Raw genomic sequence first — 17,503 nt, forward strand, 5'->3', positions numbered from 1 at the left:
TTAGTTTTTAGAAAAAATGCAAAATATAACTTCTGTAGTGTTGTGCAATTATCGATACTTGAGTAGGAACAAAGTACTTCATTGATAATGACTGCTTTAGGTTAGGAGAAAAAAAAGGTATTTAAGTATGGATTTAATTGTTATTTGCAGGTTTCTGGCTTGAGAACAATTAAAAGATGTTTGGGTTAAAGCACAGGGAAAATTGTAAGCCTTCAAAACATTCTCGGCCTTGTTCAAATCATTTCGAATCAGACGGGAAGAAAAGTAAAGTGCTTTGCAGAGATGCAGTGCCACAAGTTTAAGGTGGCATCTATTTTAAATAATAAATATTGTAATTTGGTAATTGAGTATCGAAATAAAATGTTGTAAAAAAATAAATGTTTATTTGTTTTATTTGAAGCAATTTATTTTAAACTTTTACCATTTTTTTCCTGTGGGAATGAGTTATTTTCCCGCGGTAAATCGTAGCCTATATGTTATTTTGATGTTTTAACTATATAATAATAAAGTTCCATAAAAACTCATTCAGTATTTTTTACGTGAAAGAGTATCAAATGTCCATTCTTATATATTTTTGCTATTATAATATTAGTAGGATACGACTATTGATTTGTAAAAAGATCAACCAGGTGGAAGTCAGATTTGCGAACGAAGGGTTCCGTATAATTCTATGAATGAATCTATGAAAACAGGAAAAAATACGTACCTTTTTACGAAACCATAAAAAACAACCTAAACCGAAATACCTAATAATATTTTTTTATAAATATTAAATACCACTACCATACAATGCAAGGCAGTCAATACGCATCGTAAATGAATAATTCCAAATTAAACGAATCTTAAAATTTGGAATTACCTATCCATAATTCAAAATTAAAAGAATCTTAAATTATCTTCAAGCAATTTTATAACTTAATTTTTTTATTTATCGATATTTTAGTATTCGATAAAGTGGCAAGCACTACCTTTTTAGAACAAAAAGTGGCTACATGTGGATTTGAATGCCAAGCAGATAACAGTGTGTTGTCTCTTTCTATCGCATTAATTAGGGTATTGAATAAAAGAGAGCCACTATATAAGAAACGTTCAATTAATTGTTACTTCTCCAGGCTTGTTAATTGCTCCGAGGCTCCGAGCCACTTACTTACTGTCAGTTAAGCGCATAGAGGAATAATGTATAGGTTAAGCGCAGAAAAACATTCGAGTCGGTTGTTAGCTGTCAAACATTTTCTACATAATATTTAATTTATTATAATTATTATGACGTGTTGTTCGGTATTAGAGTGCAAAAATGAAAGTAGAAGAATTAATATGAGTAATGGAGGCATTTCATACCATCGGTAACTCTTATTTTTATTTATTTTACTTATATATTTTATGAGATAACTGCACTTGTCTTAATTTGTCAGAAATTCATAAAATATATCTAGTCAAAATGAATCTTAATACATAAGGAATATAGTCCTTTTCACCTATGATGATTCCTGTGACACTTCATCGTGTTCTGAATTACGTATTTCATGTTTTCAATTTTAGTGCATAATATTTTTAATTTATGGCGGCATTATTACCAAAAATATAAAAATGAAACATCTTAAGCTAATAAAACAAAAACAGTATTGTTTAGTTTAATATAATGAAAAATAAAAAAAAATGTTGTGTGGTTTTATGAAACCACGGTAAAAGTGAAACTGTTCGAACGGTTCCGAACACTGCTTTGTGTAGCGCATGTCGCGTGACGGTCGGCTGCCGAGTAGACCTACTCGGCAGCCGCGATACACGCGACATGCGCTACACAGACCAAAAAGTTTGAGACGATGTAATAAAAGTTTCACTTTAATAAAATAACACAAAAAAATAATACCTACGCAATTCGTGTACATGACATGGAACGTTGAAAAATTATAGGGTTGGAAAATCATATAATCGGCGCCCATCTTGTGATCGTTTGTCAATCGCGTCAATCGTCTGTATAATTTTGGTCCTTTACTTATTCAAATCGATTTCATTTCCATATAAAATATTATCGACTAGATTTCCGCCCGCGGCTTCGCCCGCGTTTGCAAAGGAAAACCCGCATAGTTCCCGTTCCCGTGGGATTTCCGGAATAAAAACTATCCTATGTGTTAAACCAAGTTACCCTCTATATGTGTGCTAAATTTCATTGTAATCGGTTCAGTAGTTTTTACGTGAAAGAGTAACAAACATCCATACATCCATACATCCTTACAAACTTTCGCCTTTATAATATATATGTATTAGAATATTAGATATTAGATGGATTATCGGAAACAATTGATATGATTTCAGTAAAGGCAATCTCTACACGTGTCAACAATCGATATGTCACAGGAATCATCTTAGGTGAAAAGAACTATAAAATAGATTGAAGAGCAAACAAGATTTTCGTTTTAGTAATGTGGTTGTGGAGCATTAGGATAGTATCGATACTTTAGAAAAGCCAAACAAATAAATATTAAATTTTATTTTACTTTTTTTGGCTCTATTTTGTACAATTTATTTGTAGGTTTCCCAAAGATCCTAATTTTAAAGAGAAATGGATAAATGCAACGGGACGAGTAAATTGGATGCCAACAAAATTCAGTACTATATGCTCAGTACATTTTTTAAATGAGGATTTTTTAATCTCTAACAAAGGCAACCGATATATTAAACCTACAGCAGTTCCAAGATTGAAGATAATGCATTATGATGTACTGTGCAAACATGTTTACATACTATAATAGACTTTCTTGCCGGTTCTTCTCGTAGATACTGCTTTCCGAATCGGTGGTAAATGTTAAAATAAGTATGTAATGACGTTTCAAAAGTGCTTCTAGAAGAAGTCTTATTGAATAAATAAATGTAGTAGTTTAGTATGTACGCTTATTTTAAGCTATTGCATAGCTTCTATTGCAGGCCTTGAGCGCGGGGACCGAATCCAGAAATTGCGTAACGAAAAACCTTACGCTTCCCACTCCGACGGGCGGAGGTGTGGCTTGAAGGCATGCTATGCAATAGCTTTACCGCGGCAGTCCCCGAGTGCCACACGTCTTTTTAGGGTTCCGTAGCCAAAATGGCAAAAACGGAACCCTTATAGTTTCGTCATGTCCGTCTGTCCGTCTGTCCGTCTGTCCGTCTGTCACAGCCGATTTACTCGGAAACTATAAGTACTACAGTGATGAAATTTGATGGGAATATGTGTTGTATGAACCGCTACAAAAATATGACACTAAATAGTAAAAAAAAGAATTGGGGGTGGGGCCCCCCATACATGTAACTGAGGGATGAAATTTTTTTTTTCGATGTACATACCCGTGTGGGGTATCAATGGAAAGGTCTTTTAAAATGATATAAAGTTTTCTAAAAAACATTTTTCTTAAAGTGAACGGTTTTTGAGATATCAGCTCTCAAAGTCGTAAAAAGTATGTCCCCCCCCCTCTATTTTTATAACTACGGGGTATAAAATTCTAAAAAAAATAGAGGTGATGCATGCTAATTAACTCTTTCAACGATTTTTGGTTTGATCAAAGTATCTCTTATAGTTTTTGAGATAGGTTGATTTAACTGTAATTTATTATATTTGCTGCTACGGAACCCTTTGTGCGCGAGCCCGACTCGCACTTGGCCGGTTTTATTTTGTATACTAACACTAAATACAGTTTATACAAAATGCAAAGAATTATAGTTAATTAGGTATTGATTTTATTTTAGCCACTAAATATCGCATGTGCCACATCTTCAAAACTGGAAACCAATATAGTGAGCACTGACTTATCTGTGACCAAAAAAAGGAGAATTTCCACAGATTTGGAGGGAACTACCGAAGCAACCATTCGGGTAAGTTAATCTGTGTTGCTTGTGGATAAAATCATGAAGGTAAATTAAGCCTTTATTTAATTCGCAATCTGCATTATATGTAATTAACAAATTTGAGATGTGCGTACGTATCGTATCAATCTTGTCAACAATTTATTGATAAGCTTTTGATAAGTTATGAGAAGATTATAAGAAGAAGTGTTATAATAATCTCTCAAACTGTCAAGATCGGGCATGTGTAATTTGTCCGTATGTGCAGTTCCTGGTAATCGTGGTAATAAGGATCTGATTATTGATGGAGTTAGCGGAGTGCCGCTGGATTGTCTAGATAGTTTTCATGTCAAAATGACGATATTATTGCATTAAATTTTTATTTGTCTTACAGAAACCCGAAAACCTGGCACAGCAGTTTTATAATAACTCTGGTGGTACAAATAATTCTTCGCCTATAAAAAATAAAATGCAACGTCACTTGCTCTTTTGCCATGAAAAAATTCTAAAACAAGGCTTGAAAATAAAACGGTTGCAAGCGCAAAATTGGAGGCTCAAAAAGAAAATCAATCGTCTCGATGAACTGTTACTACAGCAAGAACAAAATCAGCTATGACGAAAGAGAATTTCGAATTTGGATTGTCTTAAAAATACTAATATCGAGCTAACTTTTAAATATAATAATATATTTCCACTACTTTTGTGTTTATAATCGGTACCTAGATATCTGACATTTAAGTCTCAATTACAACTAGATTCTGCTGATCGACACATTCATCATAAGTTATCAACCTCATTATATACATTTAATACATTAATCTCTCTCTAAAATTTTGGCTTCATTTGTTTTTTTCTTTTTTTTACGGGTTCAGGAATTGATTGGTATTTGGTAGTAATGTTTTAAAGTGTAAGAACGGAGGAATTTATAAAAAAAGAGCGTGTGTGCCGAGCACACGATTCAGAAGTGGAACTTCTTTGACAAGATTCAAAGATACCAAAATCGTCGCCTTACTCCATGACGTGACGGTATTGCCATGACGCGACCTTGGAATTTTACACGCGCCAAAAGAAGTAATTTCACTTCGAAAATATTCTACAGCACTCCGCAGTTTTGCTCTAATGTTACATTATTATTCGTTTAGGGCGTATGATTACGTCCGCAAAACATTTTAAACAAGCCTACCACACACCCGAACGTGTCTGTTTTTACTGTTCTGTGGGTAAAATATACTTAAGTGGCAATACTTTTAGCTCATGCGCCATGCGGTCATGTTTACCAGTAATAATTATTGTCCATATTATACAAAAAGATGAATCGCTAAAATATGTGTTGGTAAGAGCAAAACTCAAGAATAACTGAACGGATATCGTTATTTACTTTTTATAATATTCCTTGAAGTACGAAGATCGTTCTTGGGGAGAGAAAACGTAAAAATGTACCACCGGCGAATCCCTGGGCGGACGGCTAGTTGTCCATAGTTTTCTCTGTCTAGGGCAGCATGAAAGCAACTAATGTTCAGATGTTATAAAATAATCTCATTTTACTAAGTATAATCTGTATATAAATACAAGTTACATTTTTTTTCAACAATAATACTATAATGTGACTATAATGTATTAGTTTCATTTAATTTCTCAACACAGCGATGAACCAAGGATGAAAGAGGATGAACGGTGAACCATAAATTTAATAATTAAGCTCAAAAACCTGCTATATTTCTAAATGGAGAACCTATCGAAAGAGTAACGGAAGCGCGTAATCTCGGTGTTATATTCGATGAGGGTTTGAGATTCAACAAGCACATCTTAAACATATCAAAAAATTGTTTCTATCGGCTAAAACTGCTCTATCGTATTAGACATTCATTAAGTGTTAATGTTAGAAAATTGCTGTGTGAATCACTTATATTATCCAAATTTAATTATGCTGATACGGTAGTTGGGCCTAGATTGCTTACATCCACGAAAAAAATTGCGCAACGGGTGCAAAACGCCTGTGCCCGTTTTTGTTATGAAATACCCTACCGTGATCATGTAACACCATTTTTGTCGAATAACAATTCTCTAAAAATGGAGTACCGTACCCACGTGCACCTGGCCACGCTTCTATTTAATGTTTTAAAGTACAGAGTGCCTGTGTATTTGTACGACAAACTGAAATGGCTGGCGGATCATAATACAGCCTACCAGACTCGTCACGCAACTTCTTTATTAGAAATACCTCTTCACAGAACATCCGCATTTAGGGGGAGTTTTAGATACCAAGCTTCAAAATGCTGGAACGACCTACCGCCGCCTATTCGTTCCCAACAAAGCGTATTCTCTTTTAAAAACAAACTGAAGTCTTATCTTCTTGACATTCAAAAGCGCAATCAAAAATTTTAACCCCATCCAATTGTCCTTTATTGATTAATTTTCTTTGTGTCAAAATACACTCACTTATACAAATTTCATATAAATATAAATATGTATGTATCAATATCTGAATATATTATATTGCTGACTTTTATCTATGTATATTAAATGTGCACAAATTTAATTTAATACACAATATATTATATACTAGCGGTCCGCCCCGGCTTCGCCCGTGGTACATTATATTTACGTTTTCTCTACATAAGAACCATCCTCGTACTTCAAGGAATATAATAAAAAAAGAATTATCGAAATCGGTTCAGCCGTTCTCAAGTTATGCGCTTACCAACACATTTTGGGATTCATTTTTATATTATAGATTATTCATTTACTTATTATATTTATAAAGTATATATATCGATTCAATTATATTTATACTTGCATATTGTTGGATACCTTAGTCTGAACGGAAATACATCTACTGTCAATAAGACATCCTAAGGCGGCCACTGAAAATCAGTGATAACACACTGAGTGGTTGGCCTAATTATGGCATACGTATATCTTTTAAGTTCCTTTTTTAGGGTTCCGTAGCCAAAATGGCAAAAACGGAACCCTTATAGTTTCGTCATGTCCGTCTGTCCGTCTGTCCGTCTGTCCGTCTGTCACAGCCGATTTACTCGGAAACTATAAGTACTACAGTGATGAAATTTGATGGGAATATGTGTTGTATGAACCGCTACAAAAATATGACACTAAATAGTAAAAAAAAGAATTGGGGGTGGGGCCCCCCATACATGTAACTGAGGGATGAAATTTTTTTTTTCGATGTACATACCCGTGTGGGGTATCAATGGAAAGGTCTTTTAAAATGATATAAAGTTTTCTAAAAAACATTTTTCTTAAAGTGAACGGTTTTTGAGATATCAGCTCTCAAAGTCGTAAAAAGTATGTCCCCCCCCCTCTATTTTTATAACTACGGGGTATAAAATTCTAAAAAAAATAGAGGTGATGCATGCTAATTAACTCTTTCAACGATTTTTGGTTTGATCAAAGTATCTCTTATAGTTTTTGAGATAGGTTGATTTAACTGTAATTTATTATATTTGCTGCTACGGAACCCTTTGTGCGCGAGCCCGACTCGCACTTGGCCGGTTTTTTTTAACTAAATTGTATCTTTTTTTGTGTCCATAATAAACTTATTTTCATTTCATTTCATTTCATTTCATTTCATTTCAATAATCGGTAATCGGCGGCCATCACTATTTGACAGTTGCTTGTAAATAATATTTTTATTTCTAGAAACATGACAATCGCATTCGCAAATGGTTTTAGAACTCTTTCGAAACTAGTTGTGCCTGCCGTATCTAATCTTTATTGTTTTGCTCGAGTACAAATTAGTACAGTGTGAGTACAATAAATTTATATATAATATGATCGTATTTTGTAATAATTATTTCATATTATGCAATAACTGGCCGGCAGCTAAGCTAGCCGCCTCGATGACATTATTTAAGGTTGATGTTCCGACCGTCCCTCCATACATTTTTGATTACCTCTAAACACTTAACACAGACACTATTTCTTTAAAACTAATCATTTTATCACTTCTCTATAATGAAATGTGTGCGCGTTCGACCTTTTTAATCAATAATTTACAATATTTACTTAGAAAAACAACAGTAAAATACCGGAAAAATTTGACACTTCTACAGTAGTGTGCGTGACTTTTGCCAAGCGAAACACGACATAAAGCACGACATCTAGCGCATAGACTATATACTTATTACAGATCTAGCGCGTCAATGTCTAAACGAAAGGCGATGTTTAGACATTGACGCGCTAGATGTCGTGCATTCGCGTTCGTTATCTTATGCATAATGAGCATAATTCTAATAAATCAAAGTTCTGTGTAAAAATTGAGTAATTTCATTTCCAATCGTTCAAAGAAAATAACAATAAAATAAAATAAAACTAATGACCTTAGAAACTATGTTTTTTTTTATTTATTACTCATTATTGTTCGTCCGTCGTAGGTCTGTAAACTGTATTGTACACTGAAGGTAAATGGTACTGTAGGTACTTTAGTTCGGCGTCGTCGCTCGTCGGCTTGATATAAAATTACATTCTTGATTTCATTGACACGCGCTATGATTTGCGCGCGGAATTTCTTGTGTTGTGAATTTATTTTTGATTCAAATTGCAATGTTTCTCTAGTATGCATTTGAGACTATATTGTAAATTGTAATAATTGATCGTGGGTATAGTAATTAATTATTCTAATAACGCAATTAGTAATATATGTATTTTCGGTGGGATTCAAAACAAAAAATTGGCCCGTGATTTTTATGAAATTTCACCACATTGCAAATCACATCAATCATAGTTCATACACATGTATGACGAAAGTGATTAGTATTGTGGCTAACATTGACTCATCAGTTCATCACTGAAACCAGTGATAAATCAGTACCTATATCATATTGTGTTTGAATATTTTTAAACAATGATATAAGTATACAATTATTATAAATCGGTAAACTATCAAAGTAATCACAAACTTGCAAACATTGGTAAAATGTCCAGTACCTAGTTTATGAGCCTATTCATTACAATCAAACAAACAAACAAAGTTTTCCTCTTTATAATATTAGTGTAGACAAACACTGTGAATACGATCACGAATGCAAATTCGGGGATTTTCTAATTATTGCTAAATAATAATTGAATTCGTTTTGAAATACTCTATAATTTTTAGTGTATAAATAGACATTTATAATGTGGTGCTCATTTTTTTTGTACTGCTAACGCTATTGTAGGTACCTATTTTCGTTGTTTTATTTCAAGTGAACACGGCCATACAATTTTGTCACGAGCCGCCTATGATTGTAGCACAGACTAATAATAATATACTATTGTAGGTACTTTTGTTAGGCTCCTTCGTCGTCCGCGTCGGCTCGAAAGTTCTTGATTTCATTGTCACGCGCTATGATTTGCGCGCGGATTTTCTTGTGTTGTGAATTTATTTTTGTATTATTATTATTTTTTATTTTTTTTTTTATTTTATTGATTCAAATAAAATATTTCACTAGTATGCATTTGAGACTATATTGTATTATGTATAATTTATCGTAGGTATAGTTATTCTTATAACGCAGTTATATTTTCGGTGGGACACTAATTTGACCCGTGATTTTTCTGAAATATCACCACGTTGCAAATCACATCAATCATACACACGTATGACGAAAGTATAGTGGCTATAATTGACTCATCAGTTCATCACTGAAACCAGTGATAAATCAGTATATCATATTTTATTGTGTTTGAATATTTTTTAAACAACGATATATACAATATTATTATAAATCGGTAAACTACCAAAGTACTTCCGAATTTTCAGACAGACAAACAAGTAGTTTGAACACGCAGTTTTCTTATACTAGTAGCAAAAATCAAAACCATAATATTATGTTTACCTACTATATTTTACTAAAAGTCGAGTGCGTCGAAATCGTAAATAATAATATGTTTTTCACCTTCCTGGTTATTTTCCCATAGTAAATAGTGTTTTAGGTTTGTTGTTGTAGGTAGGAATAATAATAATTATTCTTACATGTTGGTTATGAAATGTATATTGAAATAATTTACTTTTACAAATCATTAGTGATATAAGTTTTGAGTGAAAATGCTTGGATCAGCATAATATTATATGGTACTTCAAATACATGTTTTGATAAAAAAAACAATAGTGTAATAAAATAAAACTGCGTTTTATTGTAATCAATGTTGACAATTTTAAATTCCAAAATTATTGATCAATAAAATAGTATACACCAACAAATATAACTTTTATTTTTATAACAATCGTTCATAATATAAACCGTAGCAGGTGGCGTTTTGAAGTTCTGTCTACTCATACAGAAAAATGGAAAACTTGTTTTTTTTGTAAACAATTTATTACTCATGTTTAGTGTTGCCGCTCGATAGTCCACTATTGATAGTCTATCGATTAACTATCGATAGTTGGGGAAAAGCAATAGTATCGATAGCACTATCGATACTATCGATAGTGTCGATACTATCGATAGTATCGATAGTCCTATAAGCGTAAATACTATCGACACATAGCAATACCATCGATAGTATCGATACTATCGAAGCTCAATATCGAACGAACTATCGATACTATCGATAGTGTCGATACTATCGAAGCTCAATATCGAACGAACTATCGATACTATCGATAGTGTCGATACTATCGATAATATCGTCCCATCGATAGTGACCTTAGCTATAGCGATAGCTCAAAACTATCGATAGTATCAGTACTATCGATAGTATCGATTGTAGTTGCAATATTCAGTAGCAATAGTATCGATACTATCGACAGTAGTTAGTATAGCAACTATTGGCAATCAATACTATCGATTTTATCGATACTATTGCAGTTCATCAATAGTATTCCATGATTAACGCTATCGATAGTATCGATAGTATCGATAATATCGATACTATCGATAGTGCTATCGATATTCTGACTTATTTTCAAGGTCAACTATCGATAGTCAAACTATCGATAGTTCGGCAACACTACTCATGTTGTTTGGCAACTCGAAGCGTGGTCGTCCGTCGTAGGTACTTTTGTTCGGCGTCGCGTCGTCGTCCGCGTCGGCTTGATATAAAACATTCTTGATTTCATTGACACGCGCTATGATTTGCGCGCGGAATTTCTTGGTTGTGAATTTATTTTTGTATGCTATGCATTTTAATTGAATCAAATTGCAATATTTCTCTAGTATGCATTTGAGACTATATTGTAATAATTGATCGTGGGTAGGTATAGTAATTAATTATTCTAATAACGCAATTATATTTTCGGTGGGATTCAAAACAAAAAATTGGCCCGTGATTTTTATGAAATTTCACCACATTGCAAATTATATATTATACAATTACAATTACAATTATTATAAATCGGTAAACTATCAAAGTAATTACAAACTTGCAAAATATGCTTTTCCGAATTTTCAGACAGACACACAATTTTATTAGTTTGTTTTAGCAAAGTAGGTACCTATACCTATACGCTTACGTCGCGCGTCGCGTCGTCGAAAACGGTGCGCCGGGCGCCAAGAAACAAACATACCTAATTCAGTTACAATCCTTTTTTTGTTCCGTAATTTATTGTATTTATTCTAATACGATTTTTTTTATTCGTCGGCCAGTTCTACTAGGTATAAAAAGATAAAATTGAAATATAATTATTGTAGCGACAGCCATATTATGTTACTATGTTTTCGTAAATATGTTTTTCACCTTCCTGGTTATTTTCACATAATCTTATCTTATATATAAAAATGAATCGCAAAATGTGTTGGTAAGCGCATAACTCGAGAACGGCTGAACCGATTTCGATCATTCTTTTTTTATTATATTCCTTGAAGTACGAGGATGGTTCTTATAGCTAGAGAGCTAGTTAGTTTAGTTTTAGTGCAGTGGCAGTGTAAATGTTGTTGTTGAGGTTATGTAAATTTAACACTTTAGTTAACTACCTACCAAGATATAAAGAAATGAGGATAGGACACAATAACTATTGGTTGAGGTATTTATAAACTCATAATATACTTTTAAAAAAATCACGTTTTAATAAATTTCTAGAATTAAATTAGAACAGCTGATTCAAAATAGCCTAAAAAATCTTAATAATAATAATTACGCTTCACAGCAAGAAGAAAATATGTACCATATGTACCCGCACAAAGTCGATATTGTGTTGCCTACCGTTCGACTCAATGGCTAGGGTTGTAACTACCTTTAATAATTATTACCAAACTAATAAACCGAGTGATGCGAAATAACCATAATTCTTTTAGAGTTTGATAAAATGATCAGGCAGGTATTTTCTTTAATCCTCTGAATTCTCGGTTACTAAATTGTATCGTTGAAATTATTCTTAATCGCGTAAATTTAATAAATAATCATATGGAAAACACTTTTCATTTGTTTTTTTACTTTCACGCCCAACTACTATACAATAATTACGTTGTTTCGGTATTTTGACGAGAAAACGCAGGAAACATCCGTTGTATCATTTTAGATAGATTGTATATTTTGTATCTGTAGAATTGAAATCAAAGCTATGTATATGTTGTCTCCATTCTTTTCTTATCGGATTGTTGATCCCAATGCGAATGCGTCACTTAAATTTTATAAAAGACAATTAAGAACATCAAAAATAAAGTGATACGTAAATATTTCACAGTGCAATATATTATGTAATTAATAATAATTATATATTTATGAAAAAATAATTACATCAGATTTAATAATAGCAATTGTTTTGAATGTACATAATATGAATAAATGATTACATCATAATAGTAATAATCACAATTGTTTTATTTCCCATTTGTTGCAACCCTAGCATATTTTCATGTAGCAGCAGAAGTACCTACACTGGCGGCGCGGCGGCATCGTGCGACATCAAAGGCATTGCCTTACTAGGTAAGTTTATAATGACTCATTTCTTTTATTATATAATTTACGTTTTACTTTTACAGAATCCGATTCAATGGATTATGAAGACGAGTCACACAACGCCATACGATAGTGATGATGAATGAACATTACATTTTTTTACAACATTCCGATAGTAATAATAATCTATTTTCAAATATCAAAATGGCAGACGTGGTCAAATGGTTTCAAAGTTCGCCAAAAATTTCCACCTGTCTTACCTAAGCGCGCGCCCCGTCCACCACTCTGGGCTTAGTGACTCCTCATCTCATGTATAGTAGGTATAGGGGAATCAACACACAAAAATCCAGGTCTGGTCAAATACATACAGGTAGCTTTGCGCTAGCTCTCTAGCTATTACTTCTTATGGAGAGAAAACGTAAACATGTACCACGGGCGAAGCCGGGGCGGACCGCTAGTAAATAATAAAATAATAAATAGTGTATTAGATTTGTTATTGTATCTTGTATACCTACGAATAATTATTCTTACGTCTTGTTGGGAAATGTTCAAATACCTACCTATTGAAATAATTTACTGTTACAAATCATTAGTGTTATTAGTTTTGAGTGAATAGGCATGGATCAGAAATTCAGAATATAATATGCTACTAACTACTCAAATACATACATGTTTACACAACAAACACTATGGATACCTACGCTCGCGAATGCAAATTCGGTGATTTACTAATTATTGATACCTAGTCATTGAATTCGTTTTGAAATAGCCTGTACTTTGTAATTTTTAGTGTTATAGACATTTATAAAATGTGGTGCTCATTTTTTTGCAATAAATCATCCCGAACGCTATTGTATTTTCGTTGTTTTATTTCAAGTGAACACCTATACAATTTTGTCACGAGCCGCCTCTGGCCTCTGGGTGAAATAAACAAGTCAAATGATTTTTGTTCTAATTGTATTTTGGTAGTAGTTTGTTTAGAATTTACATTACCATTGTTTAATTTTTATTTTGTATTTGCAGTAAAATAAAAAGATGAAAAACTTCATTAGGTATATTGTACGACACCTCACTCTGAATCGCGCTAGCGAAATTTTTTCGTTACAGAGCACATATACAACTTTCGGACAATCTTCATTGAGGCCGGCCGGCAAATCGAGTATGTCGAGAAACTTCACTTATTCGATGGAGGTATTCTACCTTCCTTCCTCCACAGTTGTGGGACCCCGACGTGCATTGAACACGCAGCTTTCTGATACTAGTAGCTAAAATCAAAACCACAGATATGTCTGTGATCAAAACCATAATAATATTTTTACCTATTATTTTACTAAAAGTCGAGTGCATCGAAATCGTAAATATGTTTTTCACCTTCCTGGTTTTTATTCCATAGTAAATAGTGTTTTTGATTTGTTGTTGTATGAATAATTATTCTTACTTGTTGGTTATGAAATGTATTTTGAAATAATTTACTTTTACAAATCATTAGTGATATTAGTTTTGAGTGAAAATGCTTGGATCAGCATAATATCATATTTGCTACTTCAAATTCAGCATAATATCATATTTCAAAATAACATCGAACAATGCGTCGAACACATTCATTTGACATTTCAAATAGAAACTATGACATATGACGTTTGCAAGAGAGATAGATATAGGTATGTGTCAAAACAAAACTTTTACTTTTATTTCTATTTATTCGGTATAATTACAACTTAATAGTGATAAATATGATCATTATAAATACAAATAGGAATTAACAATATCACGAACACGTGACACAACTAGTATTTTACCGATTCCATACGTAGTCATACATGTTTCAAAAGAAAAACTTTTACTTTTACTATTATTTCAATTTATCCGGTTTAATTAAGACTTAATATTGATACATATGATCATTATAAATACAAATAGGAATTAACAATATAACGAATACGTGGCACAACTAAAATTTTACCGATACCACCCGTGGTCATTCTCCTTTGTGGGTCATTTGTAACAGGATGGCGGTTCTACAGCGAAAAAAGAAAAATGATGGTCAGAACGCTGATACCGGATACCTTAAGATACTGTAATATAAAATATTACTAGATTAGATAAAATATTATAGGTAGTATCTTCACCGTGTGTGACGCGCTTTACATTCACGCCATCTAGAGTTAAATCTTTATCATTTTTGTATACGTCTGTGTGTGTAAACGACCCTGTATGCAATGACAGATGTTAAAACGCATAATTTTACCGAATTGGGTGGATTTTAAGGCAATGATATAACATATTTCAATAAAATATAATATTCAGTAACCGCCATGACTATTCCTAGGTTTGATGACTATTCCAATTACGCAAAAACTCAAATAAACTAGAAATGTAGAATTCAGCGCCATCTAGCGGGATATTGGCTGGGAACAGATCGTTGCAATCACCTTAAAAAATAAAGCAATGACGTACTACCGCCGTCCGCCAGTTTAAAATTTGATGATTAACACTTGTTGCGATATATTAATTAATATTATAATATATTTTTTTACTATTTTACAGCTACATGATTTAAATAATATTTACTTGTTTATTCTTATAATATCTCTTTTTACAGAAAAATGGCTAACAACAATCCCGATTATAAAGCGGCCTCAAGTATTCATGAATTCACAGTTAAAAACATAAAGGGTGAAGATGTTAAGTTGGATGTTTACAAAGGACATGTTTGTCTCATTGTAAATGTCGCATCTCAATGTGGGCTCACAGCTAATAACTACAAGCAAATGAATGAGTTATATGAACAGTATGCTGAGAGCAAAGGTGAATTTTGAAATTTGTTTTCGACTATTATCTGTATTATGATACCAAAGAACTACATATGAATCAATAATGTTTATACTATCTGATAAAAATATTGGCGTTTATTATTGATTAGCAATTCTTTTTAGTTTATTATTGTCAGTGTTATCATTCACTTTCATGATAATAATATCACCTCATACTTTTTATAAATAGATAGATATATAACCAATGATAGTTGGTTATAATAAAACATTAAATATTGCAAAACCATGATTTTCATTTGCATTATTCAATTTTCATTATGCAATTTTATTGCTTGATTTGGTTTAAATGTGAACAAATTTTATTAATTAATAATCATTTTTTTAATACTTTCTGTTGCAATTATTTTCAGGGCTAAGGATTTTAGCATTCCCTTGCAATCAGTTTGCGGGTCAAGAGCCTGGTAACCCAGAAGAAATTGTTTGTTTTGCATCCGAGAGGAAGGTCAAGTTTGATTTGTTTGAAAAAATTGATGTCAACGGTGACTCAGCACATCCACTATGGAAATTCTTGAAGGTGGTATGATAGTTCTATTTTTAGTACCTAATCAATAGTGCTTGATAAAAAATTCATAGATGAAATCACCCTTTGTGAAATATTGATTCTGTTTGACCTTCAAAGGTGCTTATCGTGTGAAGGTCAAACAATGTGTAGGTGAAAATATTTCTAATGAATTGAATATTATTTGTACTTATATTATTTAAGTATTAAAAAATTATATTGACAAATAATACTTTATTTTTAGCACAAGCAAGGTGGCACATTGGGGAGTTTCATAAAATGGAATTTCACAAAATTCATTGTGGACAAAGACGGTGTTCCTGTTGAGAGACATGGACCAAATACTGATCCATTGAGTTTGGTGAAATCTCTTGAGAAGTACTGGTAAATCTTAAGACAAAATGGCAGCTGTTGAAGAACATCACCAATTAATATACACTATTGGTTTTATTTATGCATTTTAGCACTTTATTGTTTAAGATTGATGTTGCTTTTATAAGTTTTATTGATTGTTTTACAAATAAATATATACCTATCTTGGATGTATACATTTTATTTACATCTTAATTATCATAAGTGCAGTGAACTACATTTAATTTTACCATAATCAACTCCTGTATTTTTTGAGACGGTAAAAAAATTTATTGGGGTTAGTGTAGGGCGTAGGCAGCTTTATACAAATCTGTCTTTTTTCATAGATAAATAATAAATAAATATTATTAAGTTGATGAAAAGTTGGTACTTACCCAAAGTCGTACGCGCTCCTTATCTTACGAACACCTCAAATTCGAGTAGAAGAAATGTAGTAATGATAATTTTGTAGTTATTGTGTAAATCGGGAAGGTTTCATTAAGATAAAAAATTATACTTGTATGTAATGCTTCTAGCTAGATGATTTTATCTTTAACTAGCGGTCCGCCCTGGCTTCGCCCGTGGTACATGTTTACGTTTTCTCTACATAAGAACCATCCTCGTACTTCAAGGAATATAATAAAAAAAGAATTATCGAAATCGGTTCAGCCGTTCTCGAGTTATGCGCTTACCAACACATTTTGCGATTCATTTTTATATATATAAGAATATAAAATTAACAATAAGTACTTATAATTTATTATAAGTTCAATTCACATTTTGATGAAAATTTCCTTGTGTATTTCTGGCCTATCACTACAAAGTCGCTTCCTCTAAGCTTATATTATCTTTAAAACTACGCAACGCATTTTGATGCGGTTTTTTCTAATTAAGAGTGATTTTCGAGGAAGGGTTTAGGGTTTATTGGTTAATTTTTGTTCTAAATATTCATTACATAACAAAACAAATCTTTTTTTAAAACACCTTTACATTTTTTTTATGATTTATTAAAACCTAAAAAAAACAATAATCGTTTTTACCGATAGAAAGACCGAGTTTTACGATTCGAAAGCCATTATTTGTTCATGACAACAGGATATGATGTAATCAGCGCTTACTTAATGTTCTCTCCTTCTAACTCTGACGGTTAGAAAAGGAGATCATATATCAT

At 32.4% G+C, this 17,503-nt stretch overlaps 2 protein-coding genes across 3 annotated transcripts; both read left to right on the forward strand.

Moving 5' to 3' along the window:
- Positions 1-1,206: 1,206 nt before the first annotated feature.
- LOC149482715 (uncharacterized) lies at positions 1,207-4,510 on the forward strand. The gene is made up of 4 exons (XM_089703324.1): positions 1,207-1,343; positions 2,531-2,717; positions 3,718-3,843; positions 4,208-4,510. Exons 1-4 carry the CDS (start codon positions 1,264-1,266, stop codon positions 4,427-4,429), a joined length of 615 nt encoding a protein of 204 aa, XP_089559450.1. The 5' UTR covers positions 1,207-1,263; the 3' UTR covers positions 4,430-4,510.
- Positions 4,511-7,415: 2,905 nt separating this feature from the next.
- LOC149482716 (uncharacterized) lies at positions 7,416-16,523 on the forward strand. 2 transcript variants are annotated; one of them, XM_089703320.1, is made up of 4 exons: positions 7,416-7,575; positions 15,251-15,456; positions 15,833-15,999; positions 16,226-16,523. In XM_089703320.1, exons 1-4 carry the CDS (start codon positions 7,475-7,477, stop codon positions 16,367-16,369), a joined length of 618 nt encoding a protein of 205 aa, XP_089559446.1. In that variant the 5' UTR covers positions 7,416-7,474; the 3' UTR covers positions 16,370-16,523. The 2 variants fall into 2 exon arrangements, with proteins under 2 accessions (XP_089559446.1, XP_089559447.1); XM_089703321.1 differs by having other exon boundaries at positions 15,833-15,996.
- The last annotated feature ends 980 nt before the right edge of the window (positions 16,524-17,503 follow it).

Source organism: Colias philodice, chromosome 14, assembly GCF_061535455.1.
Source record: "Colias philodice isolate Cphi_HAF_F1 chromosome 14, ilColPhil1 Martin Lab GWU primary, whole genome shotgun sequence".
Taxonomy (NCBI): Eukaryota; Metazoa; Arthropoda; class Insecta; order Lepidoptera; family Pieridae; genus Colias; species Colias philodice.